Here is a 9,861-nt window from a genome sequence, read left to right as displayed (position 1 = left end):
GTTCCCTTTCTGGGTTCGGGTGTCCAGACCCCAAAGTGGGGAGGCTGAGGAGTGCATCGCCTTTCTCCGAGAGTGTCACTTTGTTTTGAACTACTCTTGTTTTAGAAATACTACTGCTTTCTGTTCTAATTTTCCAGAGCCCCCTAATCTTCTTCCAGGCTCTTAATGATGTAGTTGATAATAGGATTGTTGGTATTAATTTGGAACAATAATGCCAGCTGCTTGCTTGGTGGCCATTGGCAGAGGGGTGACCTTGCAGGTCAGCTAAGCAGAACTGGAAGTGCTTTGATCTGATCTATACAGAGCCAGATCTGTGCACCCGAACAAGAGGAGCGAGTGAATTGTCTCCCCATGGGATGCTGATTCTTCTCCAAAGAGCAGGGAGGACAGCATGGCGGTGGCCCTGGATGCAATCCTCGCTCGGATCAAAGATGTTTGTAAAAGGAATGGTTTGCTCATCCTCTCGGTGCTGTCCGTCACCATCGGCTGCCTCCTGGGATTCTTCCTGAGGACAAGGCGACTCTCCCAGCAGGTAAGAGCGGCTCACAGCGTCTCCCCGCAGAGGAAATGCCAGACTTACATAACAAAAGACACATGTACCTTGGGGAACTTCAGGGTGGGTTTTTGAAAGTAAAAGTCACGTGTTTGTGTTTATTAAAATTATTTCATTTCATCCGTTTGTCAATCCAAGCTGTTCTTTGGGTCTTTTCACACATTCTCAAACAATGGGTTAGCAAAGGGTTCTGGTCTCTCAGACACCTGGTAAGCGTAGCAGGAGCACAGTAGAATGTTGCAGGTATAGATAACAATAGTGGACATTTAAGCTAGATGAAATGTAGCATTTAATATAGGCCTGCAGAAACTAGTAGTGCAATATATTACATTTTATACTATTTTGGAACACATATAGCTAAAAAAAAACACTGGGAAGATTTTTCAGCATTAGATGCACAGGGGTGCAGATGTTTATATTACACTAATGGTGTTTCATATTAATGAATTTGAGATTTCCCATCATTAGCAGAACATGTTACTGAAGTCACTTGGGGAATTCTCTCCCAGCATACTTCAACTAAGCCCTTTGCTGGTGCTCATTTCTGCTGTATCAGTCAGACAGACTAGACAGTAACATGCATTAATAAATGCAGTGTTTGAGCACAAAATAGAAATCTCAGTTAAAAAATAAGGCATTTAGTAAACGCAATTAAATTAAACCAATTCTGTCCTCTGCTACTGCAAGTCACTGTCAGTCTGAGCATCATTTGTGTCCAAGCCATAGCTTCAAAGACATGTAGGAAAACAGGCAAAATGCAGAATGGAGAGATTATTCAGGTTAGCAGTAGTCTCCAAGAGATGGCACGTTTCATTTTTGTCTTCCTTTGTAGAGGAATGAACAATGCAGTGTGTTTATTGAATAAGAGCACATTATGTAATCTAATTAATTTTAAAATCACCTTTTAAAGCCTGCTATCTTTGCCACCATATCTTTGCACCAAAGGTGCAGATTTTAGCAATGTTATTTTATCCACAGCTCTAGCAGCACTTATGAAGACAGTCACTCTTTATCTCAAAACAATAAGCATCTCTCCATGTATTTCCAGGAAATTAGTTACTTCCAGTTTCCTGGTGAATTACTGATGAGGATGCTGAAAATGCTGATTCTCCCTCTGGTTGTCTCAAGGTAAGTGAACACAATGATTATTCCAACAACTTTTGAAGTTTCCTAAATGAGTTTTCTCATCACAATGATTTAGTTGTGACTGAATTAGGTGACCGTGCCAGAGGCACCACTGCTGCTGTACATTCATATTTATAGTAGAGTCATAAACATGTGTTTTAATTGATAGGATCATTTCTGTCATACAATATTTCTACCTCATATAGGTATTATTTGCTTTAAAATTAATGTCTTGGGGATTTTTAAATTTCTTTTTTCCCCTTGCAATAGGAGGACTTTGTCCTTCAAGCTACTTAGAAGTTAAATATATGAAATAAATAACTCACCTTAACAAAAAGCCTAAATCTAAACAACTGAAACAATACCCTATACAAATATGATGAAAAAGCAGAGTTAATTCATAGCATCCTGCAGTATTTTGAGGTGTGCTGTAGCATGATAAATGTTAAAAAACCCCCCCTGTGTCTCCAGTGAACTAATAATATACTGATGGCTTTGGCTGGAAGTGAAAGTGCCTTCTTTGTTCATTGAAGGTAGAACCTTTGGTGGTGGCTCTTTATCAGTAGAAGAATTAATGATCTCAGTGCTGGTACTGACTGGTGCATGGCATCTGCCTTTGCAGTGGGACGGTGTAACTTAGGACAGGCTTTTCTCTGACTGCATTCCCACTGACTGCAGTCACAAAAACACATCAGCTGCATGCATGGCCAAAATCTCTCATGTGCCCAAGGCTGACAGGTCATTAAAGAGATGGAAACAAAGCTAACTTCACCAGAGCTGAGAAAAAATTACTGCAGTATTTGGTTCCAGTTCTGGAACCTAATTCATACCCCAAGACCTCATTTTCCACTCTGAGAAAAAAACAAGTTTCTAGTCTTCAGATCACTGTCAGTTGATGAAAATTAACATGATTAACAACACTAATTCTATTTTTAAATAATCTACCCTGACATCTGCCTTCTCATGGTTTTTCATAGAACAAAGCTGAGTTTTGGTGCTTTGTGCATGAAACTGGCCATAGACTCACGCCTGGTCCTGGCCCATGCATCTAGAGAACACCAAGACAAAGCACATAAGGAGATTTTTTTTTTTTTTTGAGGTGAAAGAAGAGTTTTCCAAAGAAAACAAGAGTCTTACATGAGGAAGTGACATAGTAAGGAGGACAGAAAAAGGTTGGAGCAAATGTACATGTCCTTCCCTAAAATGTGTAGTTGTTAGGTCCTCTTGTATATTTAGAGATGTTATGAAGAGCAGCAGCACAGTAGGAAAGAGCTGCTCTGGCACAACCTGGGATGGCTTTAAGTTGACTGGAGATGTGACAGCTCTGAGCCTTGTTGTCAGAGTGGCTCACTGTGTCCTCTGAGGCAGAAAGAGAAGAAACTTTAGAAACCTTCAAAGAGATTCAATTCTCCTTGCAAGACAGTGTGAGTCCATCTCCCTATATGACAAACTAGCAGTGCCTGCTATTACAAACTGAAATGGTAGGGTTTGGAAGAAAAAAAAAACATTCCAGATATAATGACATTCTTGTGCAGTTTGAGCTTTTTTGGCTGGTTGTCTTTTGGGTTTTTTTAATAACAAGCACAGTGTTTTCCACACATGTATTTCATAAAATCAGTAAACCAGTACTCTGTATTTTTACCAATCTGCATGCACATTTAAACTACATTTCTTTGTGGATATGGAATATCCTCAGCCTGTCCTGCCAGACCAATGACATTTAAATTATCTTTTAAATTACTCTCTATTATTGTTTACAAAAGCCAGGAGCACAGCACCATAAAAAGAACTTTAAATATTGCTCTCCTAGTTGAAATTAATGCAAGTTTTTCTTTGAACACACAAGTAAAGAAATTGCTTGTAAAGAAAAGAAAAGGTGAGAAAGGAAGATTAAAGAGGGACTTAATGCAAACCACCATGTTTCCAAATCCAGAGGTTATTTTGAATGGTTGTAGCAGAAATAAAAAGTGACAACTGCATGGGTGAAAAGATTGACAATAGACTAGGAAACCTTGTACTGACAGACCACTAGCAGAAATCCAGCCTTAAACAGAAATGGCTGGAAATTTGTACTCCCTCTCTTGACCTGACTGTTAGAGAGTTAAAATAGAACTTTGCAGATTGTATTCATTAGGAATGAGGAAATCGTGATACAGTCAGGTGTCCCTGAATTATGTCTGTTTTAAAAGTTCCTTGGATGCAGAGGAAATTTGTCAAACAGAAGACCATTTCTTCAATGTACAGTTTCTTGATTTCCTGAACTTTGTTCCTGCTCCTGGAACTGCTCTATCCCAGAGTTCCTGCACCTATTTCTGATGTCTCCTGTCATCTGTGGTCTTCTTTCCTTTCATACAGACACAAAGATCTTGGAAAAGCAATCACCACACACTAGCCTGTCAGTCTGAGCCCTGCATGAGCTTTTGTTTTTGTTGAGGTATGGGTGGGGACTGATATTATTTCAGTTATCTGGTTACATAAACAAGCTTCATAGCATCATAGAACAATTCTGAAGTATCTTCTTATTACACCCATCCTCTGCCTGAGGTTTAGCCTTGTTCATACCTATCAGTATCCCCTGTGTGTAGAGTTTGCTTTTCTCAGCTGCAAGAACAGGTACGCACACAACACTTCTGTTGGCAACATGAAGAAAATGACAAATAGTTGACAGTTCATGTCTGCCCAAGGGATACTCAGTACTGGAACCCTACAAGACCAAATTTTAGAGCCTGTAGTTACTAGATGTACACTGCTTACTTTATGTGTAAACACAGGATACTGCTGTTAGACCGGGGAATAGAAATATTAAGAGAGCTTGGAGAGAATAGGAGCCAAATCTGAATTTGTAGCTACACATTTAGACATTTGTCCAAGCTCTTACTGCAGCTGGATAAGGAGATGTCCTCAACAAGCCTGAAAGATCAGCTGCAGAAGCTCTGAAGTTCCCTAATTCTCTTTGGGACAGAGGCTTCAGCCCTCATTTGATAGGGACAATGCAAATAGTGTACTTTTATCCTTATATGCGAAATGTTTCAGGCTTCAACACATCTCAGGTTTTCCAGCAGGCACGCGCACAGTTGCCCGCGCATCCTGCCCTGGGAATTCTATTTATCAAACCCTTCAGGCGGATCCCTCTGCTCCGGTTTGTTAAACGCCCCTTCCTTCCCCTCCGGCATTCCCGGCTCGGCCGGGGGCTCGGGCTGTGATGCCCTGCAATGCACCCCGCGGCCACCAGGCGGCTCTGACGGGACACCGAGGAACCGCGCCTCGCTCCCCGCGCCGGATCCTGAGAACCGCGCATCCCGGGGATTGCCGGTACCACTGCCCGGAACCCCGCATCCCGGGGATTGCCGGTACCACTGCCCGGAACCCCGCATCCCGGGGATTGCCGGTACCACTGCCCGGAACCCCGCATCCCGGGGATTGCCGGGACCACTGCCCGGGAACCCCGCATCCCGGGGATTGCCGGGACCACTGCCCGGGAACCCCGCATCCCGGGGATTGCCGGTACCACTGCCCGGAACCCCGCATCCCGGGGATTGCCGGGACCACTGCCCGGGAACCCCGCATCCCGGGGATTGCCGGGACCACTGCCCGGAACCCCGCATCCCGGGGATTGCCGGGACCACTGCCCGGGAACCCCGCATCCCGGGGATTGCCGGGACCACTGCCCGGGAACCCCGCATCCCGGGGATTGCCGGGACCACTGCCCGGGAACCCCGCATCCCGGGGATTGCCGGGACCACTGCCCGGGAACCCAGCATCCCGGGGATTGCCGGGACCACTGCCCGGAACCCCGCATCCCGGGGATTGCCGGTGTCACTCCCTATCCAGAAAATAATAAACTTTCTTTCACTGTGATTAAACTTCCACAAACACACACACACATTTAAAATTCCTTCAAGTTGATTGGCAGAGATACCTGTGCATCACTCGAGTTTCCAACTTCTGAAGTGCTTGAAGTAATTAAATCTGATGTCCATGTCTTTGTGCTTTGCACAAAGACTGAGAAAGGAAAAAGACTCAACTTTGCCCGTAATATCTTCTCGCATTTGCTAAAGACAATACAAACCCTCTGACCTGCTCCTGTCTGTGCCAGCTGCAGCACGGGCCAGCCGTGCTGACAGGCACTGGGCCAAAACTCACACACTGTCACCTTCCTTCAGAGCATTTTTGTCCTTGTGCCCATTCCCTGCCCTATCATCTTCAGCTCATGTTACCAGCTTCGTTCTGATCAGTTCCCCGTGGGCCAGGAACTTGACTTTCAGTAAGAATGACTGCTTTGACTTAAGCTGTTTGTGGAGACTGGTACTGAAACCTGATCTGTCACAACTTCCAAGTTTTGAAGAATAATACTGTACTGTAATTTACCACTGTTGAGGCATTTCTAATGCTGCTGTTTGGCACGGATTCATTCCAGCAGGCAGAGAACTCACACTGGCATTTTCCACAGAACAGAAATGCAACTCTCCCTTTCTGTTCAAAACGCAGAGGTACCAGTGAAGCTGCAGGGGAGGAGGAGATCTGGCTCCCAGCACTGCATTGATGTGGGCAGGCAGACCCACCTCAGGCACCCAAGATGAGCTGCAAAATGTGTGTGCTGCAAACCCATGAGGAAGGCTGGAGAAGAGGCAGGGCTTACAGGCTCTGGTTCTTTTTCAAGTTAATTCTAGAAGCCCACACATTATTTCACCCCTGCACATGTAAAATTTCACAGACCTTTCAGGAACACGTCTGTGAATGAACATGCTTTTAGTAAGGGCTCTCACACACAGTGTTGGACTGCACAAGCCTTGGTTGTTCAGAAAAGCAGGCTAAAGCAGAGTTACACAGGTTTGCACCAGCTGAACATACTAAATTCTCTTTGTCCTCTATGTCCACCTATATACGTAATAGAAAGTTGCATCCTTTATTTCAGCACCCTCCTTGTTTATATGATTAAGTTTTTATCTGGAAAGAGATACAGGCCCAAGTTTCCTAAGGCTGTGATTAGCAGTAAGCAGTGAGAGTGCTTGTGGGAAAAAATTGTTAGGGCAGGCTCAAACCGTTTATCTATTGTAACAAGCTGGTTATCCCAGTAAATATTCCCTTTGGAAAAAGCAGTTTAGTTTTTTTAAGCTTAGGAAGATTATTACATTTTGTATTTATTTACCACCAACCATTTTCTACCTGTTTAAGAAATATTGAGTAGCAGAGATTTGATCCTTTTCCATGAGCAGATTCTATTAAGGAAATACTATTCCCTTTATAGTAAAAATAAAAGAACTGATAAAACCTGTATTTTTTTAAATTATAGAGCTTGTTCCTCTGAGTATGCCATGCCTGGTACAAACAAGTGTATGCTAATAAAATTGTATATTTATTTGAAGGCCCATTTGGGGGTAGTAATAAATATTAGTTACTATTGTGGTTTTGCTGATGAATTAAATACAATATTCTAAATATAGTACTGTCTTTTTTTAAAGGGATTCCTGTCTATAATGCCATCAGTTCTGGTAATCCTTCATCCTTCTGCTCACATTCCCAAACTGGTGATTCTTACTCATGCTCTTAAAGGCTAGTATTTAATTAGAAACTCCTCTTTTTAGTACCCTTTTCCCCATACTTTTTCCCCCAGCTCTATGGCTGGGGAACATGCTGGCACCTGAACATCTCACCAATGACAAATACTGCTTATTGTGTTTTAATGGAATTCTGTTATTTGGCTGTGCAGGGCCAAACTAAATTGACCACTGGCCTGGGTAGGTTGTGTTGGGCACTGTTTATTTGCTCTCAGCTGCAGATGCAACTGCAATAAACCACACACTGAAGATTGTTGGTCTGTTTTGCTACTTAAGATCACCATTTGTTAAGGATGAAAAGTTTGACCCAAACTCTCCAAGACCTGTACTGCAATTGACAATCTAACCTTTTTACCATGATTATAAACCACTGTCTGATAATATCAGTATAATATCCATTCAGAAGGAAAACAGATGTCTAAAAGGCTATGATTTTTTTTTCTATTTGTGGTTATATTTAAATAAAGAGGACATCCAAAATTAATACACTCAATAATACTGGTTTTACATGAATGAAAATTTGTGCAGCACTGTTTCTTCTAATGCATCCCTGGTACTAAGAGGTATTTTCCATATTGTCTTGACAAAATTTACCTGAAGACTAAATGGGAAAGGGTGGACAACAAAAGGTTCTGGTCAGTTTGGGCTCAGCTTCTGCTATGTATGCATTAAACTATTCCCCTAAATACCAGCCACTCAGTTCTTATCCTACAGCTGCTGCCAGACTGGGGTGAATTTAAAAGACAAGTAGATGTGGCACTTGGGGACATGGTTTAGTGGGACTTGGCAGTGCTGGGGAAAGGAACAGTTTGGCTTAAAGATTTTAGAGGTATTTTTCAACCTCTAAACAATTCCATGGTTCTATAATCGAGTGCATTCAAATTTATGTACTGTATTATGTAGTGAGGTGCTGAGGAGCAGCTGCAAAATGCTGCCTCGGGGTCTCTGAAGAGCCTGCTGAGAAAAATGTTTCATGAAGTACCAGGGCAGAACAGAAGTACTTTCCATAGAATGAAATTGCTTTGGGAACACAGGGCTTTTTTCTTCCCATTATAGGACTCAGGACTTTTCCCTCTATTTCACCTGCCATAGAAAACCATTGGCACTGAGGGATAGGCCTTCCCCAACAGGGGAGGGTAAACCTTCTGTGGGGTTAGTATGAGGAAATGTTTAGTATGGGGAACTATGTTTAGCATGGGGAAATCTGTGGGGGACCTGAAAGATAACATAAAGTACGTAGAGAGTCCCATTTCCACACTGCCTGTCACGTGTATCACTGTAATGTAAATAGTAATAAAAGTACATTTCACCCCATAGAGAACAAGCTGTTAGCTCTTTCCTAGGATATATCAGCTCAAGTCTTTATTGTGGAGAAACTCAGTGTAGAGAAGTGAGTTTTAAGGAGATGACTAGAGGGAATAAATATATTTACTTTTAGAGTGAAAAGCAAAACTACTTGGATGAAACCGAAAGAGAAGGATTGCCCAAGGGTAAGAAGAACCAGCCATAAAGCAATCTCACTTGACACCACACCATTGTACTATTTTCAATTCTCCATATTGCTATTACATTGTGGAACCGGAGTCAGATTACCCCAAAAGTCATCATTTGAGATGGCTTCAGCTTGTAGAGGAAAATTTGTATCCTTCCTCCATGCCAGAGACATCTTCAGAAGTTTCTCCATATTATCATCTGAAACATTTTCAATGCTATTAGCTGTGTTTAATAATATTAAGTTTAATGGTCTGATCCAATACTGTTTTCTAGTGTTTTCATTTGTTTGTGCAACCCAAAGGTCCAGACTGTTTCAGTGAAAAATGACATGTTGCAATTACACATCAAGATGTCAAAATTGGACCAACTCAGTACAAATTATTTAGGGAGTGTCAGTAGGGATCTAGTGACGTGCAAGAGGAATCTGTGGTCACAGAGAAATGGGTGTGGAAAGCACTGAAGTGATTACAAATGGGATATGAACTGTTTGTGACCTGACAGAATTTTTCTGTAGTCCTCTGAGAGCTCTAAAATACTTAGTGTCTTGCAAAGGAATGGGAATGACATGTGGAGCTTGAGGGGCTGGCTGGATTCCCTCTGTTTTCTTAGGCAAAAAACAATTTAATAAATCTGACATTTGTTTATAATCCAAATTTTTGTTTAAAATCTTTTTGTTTTTTGCTTAATTTAAAAATGCTTGAAAGGACTGACAGAAGAAAAAAAAATCAAGTATTAATAAGATTCTTGGCTCCTTCCACCAGGTGAAGCTGCACATTCATAACTAATAGATAATTTGGGTTTGTTTGCATTATGACCTTTGAATTTAGGAAACACCTTTTTTTTAATCAGAACAGCTGAAGTCAATAACTTCAATAAGTCAACCTGAATTCTGCATGAGCTACACAGCAATCTGACAAAGGATTGTCAGTCAGTGACCAAAGACTGCTGCTCATCCCTTCCAGAGCACACAGATGTATCACAGTAACCTCACATATGCAGGTGACAGAACAGCCACTGGACATCAGCCTTCACTGTGTGCTGTACAAAGTCCTGTCCTTGTTTATATTAGTCCATAAAAGCAGATTTCCTATTGCACAAGAAAGAGAAAATAAAATGCATCGTGTGAATTCC

At 42.0% G+C, this 9,861-nt stretch overlaps 1 protein-coding gene across 1 annotated transcript in view; it reads left to right on the top strand.

Annotated features, from left to right (window-relative positions):
- Positions 1–391: 391 nt before the first annotated feature.
- SLC1A7 (solute carrier family 1 member 7) overlaps positions 392–9,861 on the top strand; it is a 47,921-nt gene continuing 38,451 nt past the window's right edge. The window contains exons 1-2 of the mRNA XM_062497196.1: positions 392–532; positions 1,602–1,681. Coding sequence (XP_062353180.1) covers positions 392–532; positions 1,602–1,681 — 221 coding nt within the window. The remainder of the gene's footprint in view (positions 533–1,601; positions 1,682–9,861) is intronic.

The sequence above is a fragment of the Cinclus cinclus genome, chromosome 8 (assembly GCF_963662255.1).
Source record: "Cinclus cinclus chromosome 8, bCinCin1.1, whole genome shotgun sequence".
NCBI lineage: Eukaryota > Metazoa > Chordata > Aves > Passeriformes > Cinclidae > Cinclus > Cinclus cinclus.
Note: the sequence above shows the minus strand (reverse complement) of the source record. Positions and strands in the feature narration are given on the sequence as shown.